The 18,256-nt window shown below is 41.3% G+C and overlaps 1 protein-coding gene across 1 annotated transcript in view; it reads right to left on the bottom strand.

Annotated features, from left to right (window-relative positions):
- Positions 1-1,015: 1,015 nt before the first annotated feature.
- LOC118432805 (teneurin-3-like) overlaps positions 1,016-18,256 on the bottom strand; it is a 28,755-nt gene continuing 11,514 nt past the window's right edge. Inside the window, exons 23-48 of the mRNA XM_035844425.1 lie at positions 17,997-18,106; positions 17,355-17,501; positions 16,302-16,732; positions 15,570-15,722; positions 14,765-14,882; positions 14,229-14,453; positions 13,820-13,923; positions 13,345-13,493; positions 12,638-12,858; positions 12,182-12,342; positions 11,528-11,734; positions 10,921-11,170; positions 10,343-10,427; positions 9,882-10,104; positions 9,370-9,482; positions 8,709-8,830; positions 8,011-8,141; positions 7,332-7,502; positions 6,804-6,886; positions 6,369-6,519; positions 5,682-5,759; positions 3,532-5,317; positions 2,640-2,720; positions 2,323-2,522; positions 1,897-2,035; positions 1,016-1,149 (exon numbers count right to left, since the gene is read on the bottom strand). Coding sequence (XP_035700318.1) covers positions 1,016-1,149; positions 1,897-2,035; positions 2,323-2,522; positions 2,640-2,720; positions 3,532-5,317; positions 5,682-5,759; positions 6,369-6,519; positions 6,804-6,886; positions 7,332-7,502; positions 8,011-8,141; positions 8,709-8,830; positions 9,370-9,482; positions 9,882-10,104; positions 10,343-10,427; positions 10,921-11,170; positions 11,528-11,734; positions 12,182-12,342; positions 12,638-12,858; positions 13,345-13,493; positions 13,820-13,923; positions 14,229-14,453; positions 14,765-14,882; positions 15,570-15,722; positions 16,302-16,732; positions 17,355-17,501; positions 17,997-18,106 — 5,773 coding nt within the window. The remainder of the gene's footprint in view (positions 1,150-1,896; positions 2,036-2,322; positions 2,523-2,639; positions 2,721-3,531; positions 5,318-5,681; positions 5,760-6,368; positions 6,520-6,803; positions 6,887-7,331; positions 7,503-8,010; positions 8,142-8,708; positions 8,831-9,369; positions 9,483-9,881; positions 10,105-10,342; positions 10,428-10,920; positions 11,171-11,527; positions 11,735-12,181; positions 12,343-12,637; positions 12,859-13,344; positions 13,494-13,819; positions 13,924-14,228; positions 14,454-14,764; positions 14,883-15,569; positions 15,723-16,301; positions 16,733-17,354; positions 17,502-17,996; positions 18,107-18,256) is intronic.

Below are 18,256 nucleotides of genomic sequence, written 5' to 3'. Positions count from 1 at the left end.
TAATCTTCACATGTCATGTAGAGCAGTCACAGAATCTAACAGTTGTGTTGATGACTACAGCTAGATTCATAATTGCAGAATATAAACAGTATTTTACAAATATGAATAATAATCAACTGAGCTTCTTATTGCCATCTAATTTTTGTAACTGTTCAGAAAATAAACAAGTTTAAATGAAAATAAGTGCTCAAATTTGAACAATATAGCCTCGACTACACCTCCTAACACCTCTGTCATACACATCAGCCAGAATTTTACAAAATTGAACGGCAAATTCGGCGGAATCTTTTCTCCCATGATTGAATACAATTTCCTTCTAGAGGCAGTCACAACAGCCGGGTTTGAAGCAGTCTTTTGATTTCAACATCATGTCTGTTCCAGATCGTAAAATGATGGTATAGACAAGGATGCAAATGATGATTTTTTTTTCTATCTTGGTGGAACTTACCTGTGTACCCTATAGCTAATGGAATGTTCTGAGTAAAAGTTCGCTATCTAAGCCTGGCTACGTACACTTTCATATTCAATTTCATCCATTAACACATATCAATGTGCCTTTTCTATCAGCCTTCGCCTTATAGCAAGAAAAAATGACATAAGAGTGATTCGTTTGATCAGCTTTTTATTTCATATGTAACACATGTGTTACATGTACATTTGTGATAGCGGTGATAGCGGTAATAAATGGCCTACTTTAATATCACAATGATAAAGTAATAGTAAACAGAGATTTCAAACAAACTACACTGCCCTGACTATCGCTATTATAAGCATTATCACTGCGATTTGTATTAGTATCAATCCTGGTTGTAAGTACATTTAACTGTCCATTATTAAACAAAACAACTTAATTATGCGTACAAAGTTTCAGCTTTAGTAATGAAAATTGATCCTTTCATAAACATCTGATTTTACATTTTACAGCACTTGACATTTTGATATTAGCTTTCATGCTAATACATTTTAATATTCATAAAAATCTTTTTGAAAAGCACACCCCATCTAAGATGGGATTCTAGAATCCATTCTGATTGTACCACTTGGCTCTTTCCACAACATCATTAGCATAGTCGTTTCCTGTAGTGCCTACGTCCATATTCTCATATGTCTGTACATTGCCAGTACCGGCATTGTAGGCTGAAATGCCTCCTGTTGGTGGAAAGAACGGAAGACAGTGAGAGATGTGACATGAAATGAAGTAGATATTTCCAAAATGGGAAGCTACTGCGCTGCAGCTATTCAACATACCAACATTTAATGAAATAACAACTTGATAAACATAAGCATGGTTGGATTTTGTTTCACTTACACTCCAAACCCGTGTAATATCCCTTTACGAAATGTATGTGGTACATGTTTGACAAGTGTGGTGAATTCAATATTGACAAATACTGTCGATGATCATCCTTATCATCATCTGCATTTCTACTGTACAGTAATTAGTAAAGTGTATTGCAAATTCTTGCCCGTGGGCTAATTGCAGGTAACACAAAAGATTCAAACAGTGTAAGAAACAATATCACAAGTGTCTACTCTAGTCTAAAGCTAGTAAAAGCTAACTCTAGATCCTGGTTATTGGGTTTACATAGTAATTGTTCCTACATGTAAACCATCGTCACGCTAATAGTATGAAAAGATCATTATATGTTGTCTTAAGGTTTGGGGGTTGGCCCAACGGTTTTTTTAAATACAAAATCAAAGAGTCCTGCTGCTGGGATCAAAGTCCAATTTTGAGCCTTGATGAGAGGCACTCAGGTAAAAAGAGAGTGCTTAGCTCCTGTTGTGGTACGTCCTCTCAGATGGAGCATAAGGCCACAGGTCCCATGTTCGAGGAGTGCCATGCATCTAGGTCTTTAAGAAACTACCAAACACTTCAGATCAGAATTAATCACTCACCTTTTAGCTGCTGTTCCTTTGTCCACTTGGGGAATTTTTTCTGTATATCCTTGATAGATTGGATGAGGATGTCTGTTCCTTGACGAATATGTTCAATACTTGTAGCGCCTCCTACTGGGGTGTGGTGGTTCTTGTCAACCTTAAGAGACGACACATTTTTCAAGATATCAATGGCATATCATTGCTCAATGATCAAATTGAATGACTGGTTCATTTGCAACAAACAAGCGCGAATGTACATACCGTTGCAGCCTTACCTGACTGAATTTGGGGTATGAGACATAAAATTCATTGAAATCCATTCAACAACGCTACACTAAAAGTTAAGGTACTAATTTGAACGTTCTACATCTGAACTGAAATAAAGATTCCCTATCAGTCCGCAAACTTGGCACAAATTAAGTATAAAAAATATATTATCCAAACCTGCATAAGTCCCCATCCATTTCCTCCATCTCCCCATCCATTTTCTAATATACCAGTGTTACCACGGGTCTCTCGGCTGATAATAGCCGCTATGATGGCAGGGTCGATGTTCTTTTCTTTTGCCACTTTCTTAATGATGTCCTTGTATTTATCAACATTCTTTTTATCTGTCTTAGCCATCTTTTGTGATGCTGCTTCTCCTGTGGAAAAATATATAACAAAGTCTAAATATTGTATGGCATTATAGCTTACAATCACCAATAGCAAACAAAATTTAAACAAATACAATATAAAAAAAACATTTAGATTCCTTATACCTGAAATTTTCAACTTGTCCTGCTTTGCTGTCGCATCCGATGCCCCTGTGGCATCAACCTTCGTGAGGTCCCCATAGTCACCTACAAGACAATCCAATGGTAAATATGAATATGTAGACATGATTCCTTTACACAGAAGAGTATAGAAACGTTGCGTTGCCTCTTTCTAGACAAAGACAAATACTCGTGCTGTTTAGTATAAGATTGGGTCAGTTCAGTTTTCCCATTGTGTTGGAAATTATAAATCTAGTTCAACTTAACTTTACTTCTGAATGATTTCTACCAACGCAGATTGACTTCCAAGTCACTACCAAAGTCTTCAGAACATAGAGATTGAAGAAAGTTTGCCTTTACCTTCTCCTGGTGGTGATGGATTCCCTTCTGCAATGTGAAGTATATACTTGTTAAACTGGATGTACAAAAGCACAACTTTTACAGCTTTCTGGGCTATTAGGTTTCTATCCATAACCACGTTGACGAAGAAGCCAACGCCTTAAAACCCGTAGCTTGTCATTAAAACAGATATCAATGTTTATTTAGCAGTTGATTTTTTATTCAACGTCAATCTCATGTCATGAAACAAAACACATTAATCATTGAATATCATGCATACTGTTTGAATTTTGCATACTGTTTGGTGGCAAATATGCAGCTCTTGGCACACCTGATCATGTCAATGTGTGCCCCCATCAGCTGTAGGGCACAATTTAGATAATAGATTAGCCGACAGGCCAGGTGGGTGTTACTCCGCTGTGAAGTGAGGAATTTCGTGTAAAGTGGCTAGATCGGGGAATTTAAACACATCGAACCCGGGACCTCTTATGGGCCAAACCCTCCAAACATAGAGCCACACAATTGCATTTCATGCAATACTGGATACGCTAGCTTTTACCTTCCGAGCCGGGTTGCTTCCCAGGTTGTGAGCCATCTCCAGGGCCACCATCCCCTGGCAATCCTGACCCGTCCCCTGGGCCACCAGGTCCTCCTGGTCCGTCCCCTGGCCCGTCCCCTGGGCCACCGGGGCCGCCTTGCCCGTCCCCTGGCCCTCCTCCTGGTCCACCAGGGCCCCCTGGTCCGCCTCCTGGTTCTCCAGATCCACTACAAGGGTCAGCTTGTAGTCCATGAATATCTCTCATGTTCACCGGATTGTTGAACACATACTGGTACAGGTTTGGCTGCCGGCTTTGAAAAAGAATGGGATCCCTCGCCGTCCATCTTCCCACGTCTGCGTCATAGTCACGATAGGTGAAATGGACGAGTCTGGAATACGGATCAATAAGACCCCCTGCGAAGCCAATGGACAATGGTATGTCTGGGCCTGAGTCTTTCAGAACAGTCCCAAACGAATTACGTGTCACGTGCTTGATGACGTTGCCACTTGTATCCATCACCGCAATGGGAGTTCCAAGATGGTCGGTCATGACGTATCTCATGGCGTCATTTGTTTCCATGGCAATGACCAGGTTCAGTTTGTTGTAGTACAACTTTGTCACCTGATCGTCTTGTACTGTAGTTGTGACTCTGAAGGGATTGGAAGGGTCGCCATAGAAGTAACGTTCCTCCTCCCCTGTTGTAGTTTCCACCATAGCGACACGACGGTTCAAACCGTCGTAAGAGTACAAAACTCTGTAGCGGTCCTCTTCCTCAGCCGATGTGATCTGCCCCATAGAGTCGTAGTTGAGATGCTCTAAGCCCTTGTCTGTGATGTAACCCGCATCATCAGCATTGTATGTCTCACTGTCGTACGTTTGTATCCTGTCCTGGTCGTCATAGGTGGCGGTGTGGTTCGTGCCCCAATGATCAACCCACCACAGGCGATTCCCATTCAGATCGTAACTGTACAGTTCCCTCAGGTTTCCATTCTCTTCAACTGACAGCAACTGTTCATCATCGTCGTACCCGTAGGAGTAGACAGTGACGTTGCCCCCTACCTCAACGCTTTGCACTGCTATCAGGGAACTGTTGTTGTAGGACATGCTTAGAACAAATACGTCCCTGTTTGCAATTTTACACCTATGTTCAACAGCCCGGCCATACCCGTCATGGGTATAGGTACAAGTCAGGGTTCCATCGCTTACTTCTTCTGTCCACGGGGTTGGATTTGAATATTGAAAGCTACCCTCTCTTCTTAGCTCGTTGTACTCATCATACTCTATGTCGACGATCTTCCTTCGTCCGTACACTGTCTCATCTATTCTGGTCAACGTCAGGCGATCTCCGTATGAGAACAAAAACTGGGCGTCGAGATCGCCGTCATAGACAAAGAACATCCTAGTCGTCAGGTGAGCATTGTACTCATAGAACCATATGGATTTTACCATTTTGTTTTCATACCGTCGTATCTCGTCGACATTTTCGTCGTCACCATGATGCAGAAAGCATATGAATGTGGCATCAAATGCTTCACTGGTCTTACGAGAGCTGGCATCGTACCAGTATGAAACGGTCTTTCCTCCAGGCATCACTTTTTGCACAAGTCTGTTGTCTATGTCATAGGTGTCCATCACAGTTCCCTGTGTAGAGTTAGGTGTCAGGTATACTATGTCCTTTGCGTTTGGACGGACGCGAGTCTTTAGTGTATGTTTTGCCCCACTGGGCATTGTAATGCTTACTAAATCTCCACTTGAACCGTATCCAAACTTGAATAGTCGACCAGCATTTGTCACCATGTGTGTGCGCTGTATTGAAAAATGATGATAGCTTTAGTTGACGTTTTTTTAAAGGCTTAAAGGTACATGCCCAAATTTTCGATGGCTATCAATCCATCTTATTCACGGAGTGACCTAGTTTCGCGAGAGTGCGAGACTAGGTCGAGACTTGCAATGAGTCTTGATCAACCAACATGGCGAAACTATTAACAGAGATACACGTAATTTGCACGTGAACTTGCCCTACAAATCTGTCATCAATGTTTGGACACTGATACTACACTGATACAAATATGAAATGAAAACCACAACCCAAACCATATTCTGATTGATGTGTCTTGGACGATAGAGTACAGTAGGCATTAGGTATGACATATCTACAAAATGTGTGTACCTGTCCCTTGGGATTCCACACGTAAAATGTTGTCTTCCCAGAGCTTGTTCTCTCCTCAGTGATATCTCCCAGGTCATTCTGAACATTTGGTTAAGAAACAATGCACAAAGTACACGAATACACTCATGATTAACATAACTAAACGTTTGTAACTCCAAATAAGACCGTTCTGTGTTGTGAAAATGTTCTGATTACATAGGGCAGGGGCGTCCGTCTTCAAAATATAAGCTTCAACAGTGCTAAAATCAGATATGTGTGACTTTGCTATTTGGTGAGTTCTTAGATGTCGACTATACTGTAGTAGTAGTAGTAGTAGTAGTAGTAGTAGTAGTAGTAGTAGTAGTAGTAGTAGTAGTGTAGTAGTAGCAACAGAGTCATACGGTGTATTGCAGCACCGTTGGGGTTATACCGCCGGGTGTCATACCCTTTTTTCTAGTTGAATACAAGACGGGGATGCACCATGTCTCCCGCCTGGGTGAATGAATGATGTAAACCATAGTGTGGCTGATACGATATGGAGGTACGCCAGGCCTCCATCCGGGTGAATTTAGTGAATCACCAAACTATACTGAGCTAATGCCAATGCCGGCATGGCATGCTAATGGCCATGGGCAGTGTACCAATTGACTTAATGAACATATACAGTGCTACAATTTCTACATATTATGCACATTGAATGAAGGATACGTAGTCATATTCCACCCACTTCTCGCCGATTCCCAGTCTCGTCGGCAAACTGCTGTCGTTATTGTAGAAGTAAGTTGTATTGTACAGCCCTTGTCGAGGCTGCTCCAGTAGGATAGGTCTTCCCAACTCATCCCACGTTTCACGTTGGACTCTGCACATATTGTAGATGATGAATAAAAATCTAGTACCGCGCAAGGTTTCCATACAAAGAATAGTAGCAGTAACAATCTCTATTCAAATAAAAGATACTTTATCTTGTATCAATTCCAATATAAATGAATTCAAGGCACGTGCATTATGTGCTTTTAATTGAAATATTTCTATATGTGATTTTTTGCCACATAACTACATACCCTACATTTTTTGTGAGAACTGCAAATGCCCTAGATTTGTGAGAAAGAGGGAGAGAGCAGTGTGAGTTTTGAAAGGACTTACAATTCGCGAGAAGGCTCCAGAAAGTAACTTTTGGTCATCCTATCCCTGTAGTATTCTTCACTAGCAACTTCATTTTCGTTAACCTGAGAAAGTAGAAGTGGACAAAAGAGAGAAAGAAATGAAATCATCTACATCATGAAGCACAATTTCTGCTGTGCTCACCATCTTTGATCAGCAATGGGGCCAAACACTTGCACTGAAAAAGTCAGCAAGTAATGCTAGTTCACCTTTATCCGCGGGGTAATCCCTTGTTTTTAAAAACGGGGTAGTTAGAGATATAATGTCGACGAGCGATGGTCTCTAATTGAAATATTTTCAAACTATTGCAGTTTGAAACCACCGTCGCTCGACTTTATCCCTGTTTCTAAACCGACGGATATAGGTTACCCCGCGGATAAAGGTAAACTGGCGTTAACTCAGTGTAGGACAACCTTTATCCAACAATTTCAACAAGCCCTTTGTCTGATATTTCGGTATGAGGGCACAGAAGACATTCACAGAAAGACAAAAATCAGATCGTCAACTCACCTTGGTTATTGTTTTGTACATGGTCATAGTGAGAGGATTGTTATCATCTTCCAGGACAGCGGAATACTGGTATTCTGTGGTTAACTCCCCTGTAGGGAGAGTCACTGTTTCTCTGGATACCAGCGGTACTTGATTGCCCCATACTGGATGTGGCGCAGTTTCCAGCACTACCTGTGGTACGAAATGTATTTCACAAACGGCGTAAAAATTTCATATTTTCTTTCTTCCCTTTCAACTTCTTTTCCATTTTTCAACATAGAAACGATAACATAGAGGTGCATCCTGAATATTACACTGTAATGAGTTGTACATGTACTTATACACATACATGTAAAATACTAATGTGTTTGGAATTCACACCTTAAAAACACCAAGCCCCCCCCCCCAAAAAAAACAATTGGAGTCTCGATATACAAGTGCATACCCCGATTGCAATAGCAATAGGATACACATGATTTTAGATTCATTTCTTCAAATCTGCCAGTACTATAACAATAGTTATTATACAATATGCTACACTGCATAACTGTACATCAAACCTGGGTATAAAGCATTTTCAAACCCTACACATCTGATGAAGCAATTACTTCTTACTTTACAAAAATATGAACTTAGTGACAATTTCTTCGACGACATACAATATAGTTCGTTATAAACAACTTCATACTGACACCCTTACCCTTGATCTATCTGCATGAACAGTACTGGTTGTTCCATCTGCCGTGTTCCTTCTTGTTTCTCTGAGTTTCCTCCCTCCTACACGAACCACTGTACGGGTGATCCCTGGTACGCTTTCATCCACCTCCAACTCTGCAGTACGACACAGGACACATACGTGGGCATGTATGCTCAAGAAAAGGCTGAGGACACACGAGGACATGTACCAGCTGCATGTACAAGACAATATCATACTCATATTTTTGTCATAATTTCCTGTGCACTATGCTAAATTATCATTATATGAATAAATGAATGAATGACTTATATAATTATAACACAGATGTTTATGGAAATGTGGATAATTGTCTTCCCTATTTTTTGTCATTTATGTTGAATCATGGCCCTGTCCTTGGTGCTGAATGCTATCACATCATTATTTTTGTCTAATCTATCTGGTACAAGCGATGACAAAGGTTGAAATAAATCTTCTCAATTTATCTGTTTCCATCCGCCTGAAAATTACACACATACCTAATCAAATAAGTAGGTTTTCAGTAACATATGTGATGGTGCTTACTTGTCTTATATTCTGTTTATGATAAACTTTTCAGCATTGGTGATGTATCTATACTTCCACCTTCAGTGCTGTTTAACTGGAGACAGTCCGAAGCAAACTACTTTCTACAGACAACGCAAGGTTGAAGATTCTTTTTTTACCTTCCTCTCCTAACCTTGTGGACGTTGTCAACACAGTCGCCTGGCTGCTAAAGTTCCTGCCGTAGAACTTGGTGACTCCTTGGTTGTCAAACTGCCGTAAAACACTTCCGGTGGAACTGTAACTGGAATGTTACGAACAAGTGAGTCTAGTCAGCATGCTTACAGTCGCAATGGTGCCAATCTGTGATTATTTCAAATATGACATGGTATCATATGGTACTTTGCACACTCCATTACATGTATATAAAAGGTTAGCTAAATCACTGAATCCCTCATTTTCGTCAACATACTGAAGGTTGAAGATTACATCAATGTGTTTTTGTTTGTTGTCCTCAAAAAGACAGAAAAGAGGGTCAACGATTGTGATGATGGTTTTCTCTTTAATCATACTTATACATTTGTAATGATCCCGTTTTGATTAATGTTGCTCTTCTCTTCACATAAGATGCCATGTGAACGGCCATGACACTAAAGAGCTAAGTTTATCTTTCACGACTTGAGCCAGGCTGTGAAAGTATTCATTGTCTTGTTCCCACTGCCATATAGCCATTCTCATTTGTCCATTGTTCTAAGTTAAGTTGCCCAGAAGACGACTCTCCAAGCAGTGACTTTTTATGCCATCATGTCCGGAGAGTACAGAAGACCGTGGTAAGATACGTACGCCATCATCCGCCGGTACCCAGAGGGAGACTGTACAGACGTCAGCAGTCCGCCATTTTGGTAGCCTAGTTGTATGTTCTGTCCGGAGTTGTCGGAGACTCCACTCAGCAATCCCTGTATAAAAGTTAACATTTTGGACATATTGCATTAAAAGTTATATCGCATCTATTACTTGATATTATGCAATGTGTATACAGCCACTGTGAATTCAGGGTAAGTAATTGTTTTAATATTTACCCAAACCTTGTCCCAGGAAGCTTTAATTCCCATAAGTATGCTACTCAAAACAGGGGATTCCTTGGGGGATTCTATGCTGGGAAAGGTAGTTTTGCCGCACCCAGAGGTCTGCTGTATATCTGGGTCCGGCAAAACTACTTTTCCCAGTATAGAAACCCCTTAGTCCATCTTGAAAGTCTTGAACTAGCTCTCCCCAAAATACAAAGTCCACAGCTCCATTGCTCTGCATTCCACATCTTTCACATTAACTTCAAATGTTTTTAATAGTCATCTCACCTCATCATCCCTCTCTAGATACAAGTTCTGCCTGTAAGGAGCCCGGATGGTGTGTGGAGTTCCGTTGTCGTCACGGTCTATCGACACGGTCTGGTTTGTCGCTGGGATGAGAATGCTGGTCAGCTGTCTGTCGTCATTGTAATCAAACTCATGGAGAACCCTGTTGTTTGTGACGTCCACAGTTTGGATGTGCTGACCGGTAAAGTCAAAGATGTACGCCTGACTGTAAATTGGAAGAAGGAAAAAAGGAAATCATACTTTTCAGACACCTTTCGAATCTCCTTTCATATATGCATAAAAAAAGTAGAGAACGAGAGAGGGGGAGAGGAAGAGAGAGAAAGAGAGAGAGAGATTGGGTAGAATCCTGTAAGATATAGATTTCATGAGAGGCCTGTACATTACAAAATATGGCACTATTCTACTTTAAAAAACTACATTACTGATAAGACAGCACAACATACTTTGGATTCGTCCCAGGGATGATAAAATGTCCACCTGTTAACCCCTGAGAAATGTGTGCTCGCATCTTCCGGATTCTGTAGTTACCTGCAGATAAAGTGGAATATACCGTTTTAAGGAATCCATTACGATCATATCAGGTGCATGTACATGTAGTATCTATTACTTTTTTTCCATCATAGCACCTAATCTAGATGTAGTATTGGTTTATATGCACATCTTCAGAATCTTCTATTGACTTGAAGTCAGGACTAAGATCGATTGGTTTTTGAAGATAAAGATCTCCGCCTTTTACCTTTCTATGGAGGAATGATCATTTTATTAGGTCTCAGACACATTACTATGTCCATGAAAAATTGAGATGTTGTTTTGGCTGTGCCTGTGTTTTTGTGGTCAACATAGCTTTAGAACCTCTAGATTTGGTATTTGGATAGAAATTGGCCGGGAGACAAAAGTCAACGTCTATTTTGGCCCCCTATTCTATGAAAATAGTACTGCAGCGGTACGTCTGGTTTTTGTAACCTGGTCTTGTTACATATGTAGTAAGATTTCGGTTAATAGATGAGGGAGGGAATTCTACCTTGGTCAGCAATGTACAAGGTCCCGTCTGGTGTAACCGTCAGAGCAGTCGGAGTGTGCAGCTTACTGTGAGCAGCTAGTCTACCGTCCTGTTCAAAACAGTCGCACGAGCTCTGCCGACAGTCGCAGTCCGATGGCTTCCCGACTACGAGCTGTATGCCGCCGTCAGGGTCCAGGAGTCGCACACGATGGAGGGACTGGAAATCTGTCTCAGCGATTAGTATGTTCCCGTCCTGAGAGATCGCGATTCCCTGTGTGTGTACAAGTACGATTGTGGAGTTAATCACTTCGTATTTGATACATAGATAAAAAGATCGACCAGTCATACTTTCGGTTATTGTTGGAGACCGACTTTGCACATGTGTAATATTCCTGATGCAACTAGACAAACCATCTATCATACAACATATCTGCTGTTAAATATCTACTAATACTATAACTGAAAAGCGAGGGGAAGTTGAATTTATCCAACGATAATTTCATGTTGTATCTGTAAGTGTATCTCTTTAACATGTCTTGTTGTGACCTGCACTTACCCCGGTGTATCAAAAATGTGCAATAAAGGTCTTCATTCATTCATTTAATTTGCCTTTTGACATTTACTGTACCTGAGGATTGACCAGCCGGCTGTTCAAAGCCCTTGCATTGGTGTCCTCCATGTTGAGGCCTGCCTCTGGTGGCCGGAAAGCCTGCTGACCGGCGATGACTTGGGCTCGTCCATCTCTTCTCAACCGAATGACCGCATCTTGGTCCACGATGTAGAGTTCGTCCCCACCTCTTGTGACAGCGATGTGGGTGGGCCATGTGAGCGTCACCTGGATAAATAAATGAATGAATAAAGGAATGAATGAATGAATAAATAAATGAATAGATGAATAAATGAATGGATTGAAAGAATGAATGAATGGTTTATTGACTTGTGAAAATTTTGCAACCCTTTCTAGGTTACAATACGTTCCATTGACATTATTTTAAAACTCAAAAGTGCAATTCAATTTGCTCAAAACTTCACATATTTGTAGTACATGTATTAAACTACTACTACTATTAAAACTTCATGATGCCAGTATAACAATAGAATAGCAATGTTATGTTTCGTCGTTTGGTATGTCTTGGTAACGGGTGGTTCGGCAGAGTGCTAGAGTCATTTTCTCAGAGTTTTTTTTAGGTTTCGGCGGTTTTCTTATAGACGCCTGCTGGGCATGAGGTCTGCTTTGCGTTCTGATGTGGACATGTTATGGAGAAACTTAATGCAGAGTCACCTGGGCGATCTGGGTGTTTCTGAGCTCCGAACCTCTTGAAAGAGAAACTTTGGTCAGATCGTTGGTTCCGATGAATGGGTCGATGTACCCGTCCGGCCCGATTTCGCGAATCCGACGATTGTCGACGACGAAAATGGTGTCTTCCTCTCCAACGGCAATACCTGAAATACAATGAAATACAATTTCAATCCTCCAAAAAAAGTAAATGTCTAAATATCCTATTTAAAAAAGACAACGTTAAATGATAATATATACCCAAACCGAATATTGTCAACATAAAAGTAACATTTAGCTCCTCAAGTTTTCTATTTTGGAATCTGGTATATAGCTACATATAATTGATAACCCTCCCCTAAGCTTTTACTTAAATAACCTTGCAATAATCTTTCTATCAAGAAGTTCACTTGATAATGACATGTGTTACTCGTATCTTCAATGAACAGCCATGTACTGTACCTTTAAGTGAACTAAACGTTGCTTGTGTAGCTAGCCCCCCATCGCCACAGCTGTCTTCCCAGGGCGGACACTTCTCCCCAGTTCCAGCCACCACAGCCAGGGACTGTCCTTCTTTATCGGTCTCAACTTTAAAGATTTGTCTGACATCCGGGTCGGACACAAAGATGACGTTATTCTTGAGACTGGAGGCAAGGTAGTAGACATACCTCGGTCGGCTTGTTCTGGAAACAAATATGAGATGATGTTTTATCGCAAATGATGTCAAAATGCTCGCCATCAATTAAGGTTAGCCTGTGCCTTTGTATGAGTCCTGTGATAAAAAAATATTCTTCGCTTTCGATTTTGACACACAGTTCATAAATTATGTTGGTCGAAACACAAATAGCTATGTGTGTGTGTGGAATGAATTATTTACTAAATCTGTTATCCAGCATTCATGATATCAAAGGTCCACACAGTACTGTTATCCAGTGCTAATGATACCATAATTCCATACAGGAATGTTATCCAGTGCTGGTGTTATCATAGGCCCACACAGGACTGTTAAGCTTGTTATGTGCATTTTTCTAATTGCTACCATGTTGTACATCTTATTAAATGGTTGTACAATTGTGTTCTTGAATAAAGAATGGAAAAGAAGTGATTTACTAAATCTGTATCCATAATATAACTGGAGTCAATCAACAACAGTGTGTATGAGGACTCACTGCAGTCTTGTCACAGTTGTAACCGTCCCGTTTGGCCAGAGTCTCCGGATGAAGTTGAAGTCACCAATGAACACACTTCCATCCGGACCTGTTGTTAGCGCCACTGGTGACCGCAGCTGGGTCTGCTGACCCTCGCCTTCTCCACACGACTGGATAAATAAATAAATGTAAGTTATTTCATATAACTACATCAGTCGAGTTACCATCGTCAAAAAGGTAATGTTTTTTGTAAAGTAAATGGAAAACAGCACAAATTTGTGTTTGTTTTTGTTGCACTCACTATTTTATTTCAGCGGGTTCGATCCCGGGCAGCAGCTCAATAACCCAGATGTGTAAACCGTTCGGCCAAAAGGCTTAATCCAATTGGCGTCTTCAGATTAGCAGTCCTTGAACCGCACTAGTTTGTTGTTACAATAGATAGATATATAGATAGGTAGAGATAGATAAATAGAATTGAAATGTTTTTAAGTCTTACCAAACAGTCTACGGGAGCTCTTGTGTCGCTTCCGACCGCTGTCTCCAGAACCTTTGTCTGGTCAACCACAGAAATGGAGTCACCGCTTCCCAAATGAAGGATACCTAAAATGGACACAGAATTGTATTACACAAACATGTTTTCCTGAACTCAATTTAGCTGATTTCAGAATGATTGCATAGCCATACAAGTACTAGAAATGATGCTATAACGTGTAAAGAATATATGTATGACGAATGAAAAAATGCCACTGTAACAGCAGTGAACCTTTCCCATTTGTGAAACATGCTAACAATCGTTAATTCAAATCACTTGTACTATGCGTTACTGCAAAAATGAAAACACCCCCTAATATGACCCCAAACATTAGATGATAATGTTACGTTTTGTACAAGTTATTCAAACTGACCATTTTCTCCGTCATATACATGGTGTATGTCCAATGACCAGCCGGCCATGTCTGATGCCAGCACGCTTCGCGTCAGAGGAATCTCCCGTTCTGTCCAGTACGAGACGGTTCTCCCTGCTCGTGACACGCGGCTGGTCTGGTCAGCGGAACTGAAGCGATTGAAGCTCTGTGTGAAGTCCGACGGCACCGCGTAATAAACCAATCCGTATTCGTACCCCAATCTCACTGTGAAGGAAAAATAGACAAATTAGACAGCTTAATAATAGATCGCACAAGATGTTGGACATTGATTTTCATCAAGCCAGATATTTGTCACTTTTACGTGTTAAACTCTCCTCGTTGTTACACAAAGGGAGTGAAGTATTTTAGGGGGCTTGTCCGTCTGTCTGTCTGTCTGTTCCACACTGCAGTTTAAGCATGTTTTACCAGAGGGAGCGGTGGCTAATCTCTTGAAATATAATAATATCATATCACATGTATTATATATTAATATATAATCTCTTATCATATAGTAATGGCCTGTCATTCATTCCCACCTTGCATGATGACTCTGCCCTTCACCTCTCTACCATATGCATCAAGCCCGTCCCAGACGAAATCTTCGTAGAGATTTGGCTCCGGAGGAAGTGACTTCTTAACTGTCTTGCCAGCCACCTGAAAGATAGAAAGGGCTTGTGAATTAGATGTTGTATTCTGCATCAAATAGGTTTCTGCATTATTTCTTCTGCATTGAATATGTTTCTTTTGGCCACATCTCAAAGATAGATGTGCAGGTACTTCTCAGAAGTATTTCTCCGGAGTTAGGGACTATGTTTTTGTTCAGTTCAACTCATAAAATGCAAATTTTCTATGCTCGAACTTAGTGTATATTCCTTTCCCGGCATATTTCCTTTCCCGGCATATTCCCGGTTAAAAATCGCGAATCGACCTACCGCCACCCCCCCCCCCCCCAAAAAAATTGCCAAGCTTCCCAGAGAGGCCGGTGAAGGAGGCTAACTCACGCATTCGATGCACCTTGAACATAGTTCTTAACTCTGTAACGTTTCTATGCTAACTACCAACGCAGAAGAATTATCAAATGTTTTGAATTGTTGCCCTTTAAGGCTTAGGTCACATTTCAAAACCGGGGCCCGGCCGGGATGTTTTAAGAAACGAAAAATTACAATGTATACCTAGAAATATACACAAATCATGCCCATGAATCTTATTTTGACATTTTGTGTATTTTTATGCATTTTATATCATTCTTTTCGCTCCCGAAATCTGCCCGGCCGGGCCCCGGTTTGGAAATGACCTAAGCCTTAGAGGATGGTTAGAAATACATATAACACTTCAGCTTACCGTCACTTCAAGTCTGATGGCCTTCAGGCTGGGCGGTACGTCCTCTCCAATGAGAGGGATTCTCGTGACCTGTTTATAGCCCCTCTGTCGCTTGTGACTGTACATCAGTCGGAAACCTGTCCCCGGTACTGGTATAGATGCCTCGCCTGGTCTCTGATTAAGTCACAAAAAAATAACATCTTAATTCAAGAGATGCTACAGATCATTCATTTGAATAGAAGTAAAAAAAAAAACGTTAAAAACATTGAAAACAGCATCATCACATTCTCCTACAGCAGAGATGAATCTTAGTCGTAGAAATTCCTTGACGAGAAGGAGTATACAACGACGCCTCTGCGTAGGAGAGGCCTTCTCAACAATTTCTTGAACACCTAGATATCTCAAGAGTCAAAATTGGTGCTGCATTAGGAGATGAATTGAATTCATACTTAGGTTTTTTTCCTGTCGTGGTCACCGTAGTGTATCCGGCGTAATCATGAGTGTTAACAATAAAAAAATCATTTAAAGTAAAGATTCACTGTATTATTCCAGACTTTTCCGTACTGCCCTGGGCTTGAGTAGCCACATGCGACACCGTCATCCACAAGCAGTAACTGAGGCTGATCTGACATGAACTTTAATGCTCAGCCACGAGCGAATGCCGATGACGATGACTGTATTACATGTACGCTATCATGCACATAGACACAATCAAGGACACAACGTAGCAATATCTTTTATAGATTCGCATACCTCTGTAAGTCCTCCGCTCCTTAATTCTCCTCCGTGTATGATTGCTCCTTCCAAAGCTTCCTCTTCATTGTAGATGTTGGCGGTGACAGCAGGGTAGGGGCCATGCTCCCCTGGGTCTACTCCAGAGGGTATACTTGGAAAAAACTGTTGCCAATAGTCTAAACCCTGGATGACATTGCTTCTGTTGTTCCCAGACGCCCTCTTCCTCCTTCTCTTACCCCCCGAGGACCCACCACCCCCTCCCCCGGACCCAGGGCATGGGTTTGGTGGGGGAGGGGGAGGGGGGTTATCCCCAGGGCCATAACCATCGGGCGGTGGCCCATACGGCCAGTTGCAGTCCCAGGGTGTGAAGTGGGGTATCCTGACCCTCCATAGGGTGTCCCCGGGATTGTACAAATTGGCAAGCCTCTCCAGCTCATTGTCAGTGATGCCTGGATAGGACATACAGTAGATGAAGGTAACAATGTCGGTTTAAACATGCCCTTGGTAAACCTTCAGTACTGAAAATCTACTGTTAAGCACCGATCGACTACTAACAGTGGAATTTCAGTAGATTGACTTTTACTGTCATACTGAACCACTGGGTAGTACTTATTACAAGGTCAGATGGTAAGAGCTTTGTACAAGTAGTACAAGTGTTTTAGCAGAGAGACGACAGTTTTCGCTGGCTTATTGAATTGATTTTATAGGGCGAGCTTCATCATTCAAAAGGCTTTAAACACTGTACATGTATGGTTATGCAGGGTGGTATGTGACAAGCCATTTGATGTTATACATATACGAGTGTTTCGCTGCACAATGTGTAAATGGGAAGGGTTGTTATTCCGATGCGACAACAACAGTTAGATCTGGACAAAATGCCTTTCACCTCATAATTCATCCATACAAAAGGTATAGATAACGTAATTTATTGGATTATTTTTGTGGGATATATTGAAAGTATGTCCGTAATCTCTCTGTAGATGTTAAAGGGTACCATCAATGGTGTTCACGACAAAAAATATCTATCTAATGTTAAGCACATTTTAGGAAGACTTTTACAATAAAACTAACCTAGTTCGTCCCTGACGGTTTCATTTGCTGCTTGTCCATTTCCATGCAGGTCAAGACTGGCCTTGGCTGGATCAGAAGAGTCTAACAGCTGTATAACTCGACCATTGGCTGATGCTATCCAACGTCCTCCACTGCGGTCGTAATAACCTGCAATTCAGGCCAAATAGTTCAGGTAATAGGATCACTAAAACGGCCTTGACATATGTGCCTACTGCAGTCCTTTGTCTATTAGTAACTAAGTTATAGAAGATCTATTTTGCTAAGCTGGAAAGGTTGAGAGTGATGTCTGTTACAGACCAAGGAACAATCTATTTTTGTGACAGGAACCTACGACAGCCATTCAGCACCAAGGACAGGCCAGTGGTCTAGATGCTGTGTTATATTCGATATCTTGTGTGCCTTATGCTATGTATGGCAACAAGTTACCTTGATGTTTCATTTACAAAATAGAAGACATACAGGAATAGGTTACTTGCTAGCTTTTCGTCACAAAGACGGAATGTGTTATAATGAATTCTGAATGGATATATATGTTTCCGAAGGAAAACATATTGTGTTTGCCAGCCCGTTCTTCTTATTTCTTCTGCCATCAGCCAATAAAAATGAGTCCTGAACGGATATTTTGATTTGAGCATGACTGACCTGTAGGGACTGCTGAACCAACAGGGAACCCCAGGAAGTTGTTGACGTAAAACGGCAGGCTCTGGTTGAAGGTGACGTCAGTAGAACCATTGACGGAGGCTTCGTCTAGGCTGGAAGGTAGCATGACAGATATCACTGGTGTTGTACATGTTTGGTCAATGATTTGGTCAAGTGGTACAATACCCATCGATGATTTATAAGAGGAAACTCATAGGACCGGTGTCCGTTAGGGATGTAGCCCCGGCCGGGCTCCGAAGCCA

The sequence above is a fragment of the Branchiostoma floridae genome, chromosome 16, assembly GCF_000003815.2.
Source record: "Branchiostoma floridae strain S238N-H82 chromosome 16, Bfl_VNyyK, whole genome shotgun sequence".
Classification (NCBI taxonomy): domain Eukaryota; kingdom Metazoa; phylum Chordata; class Leptocardii; order Amphioxiformes; family Branchiostomatidae; genus Branchiostoma; species Branchiostoma floridae.
The sequence above is the reverse complement of the archived record's forward strand: the minus strand, read 5'-3'. Positions and strand labels throughout refer to the sequence as shown.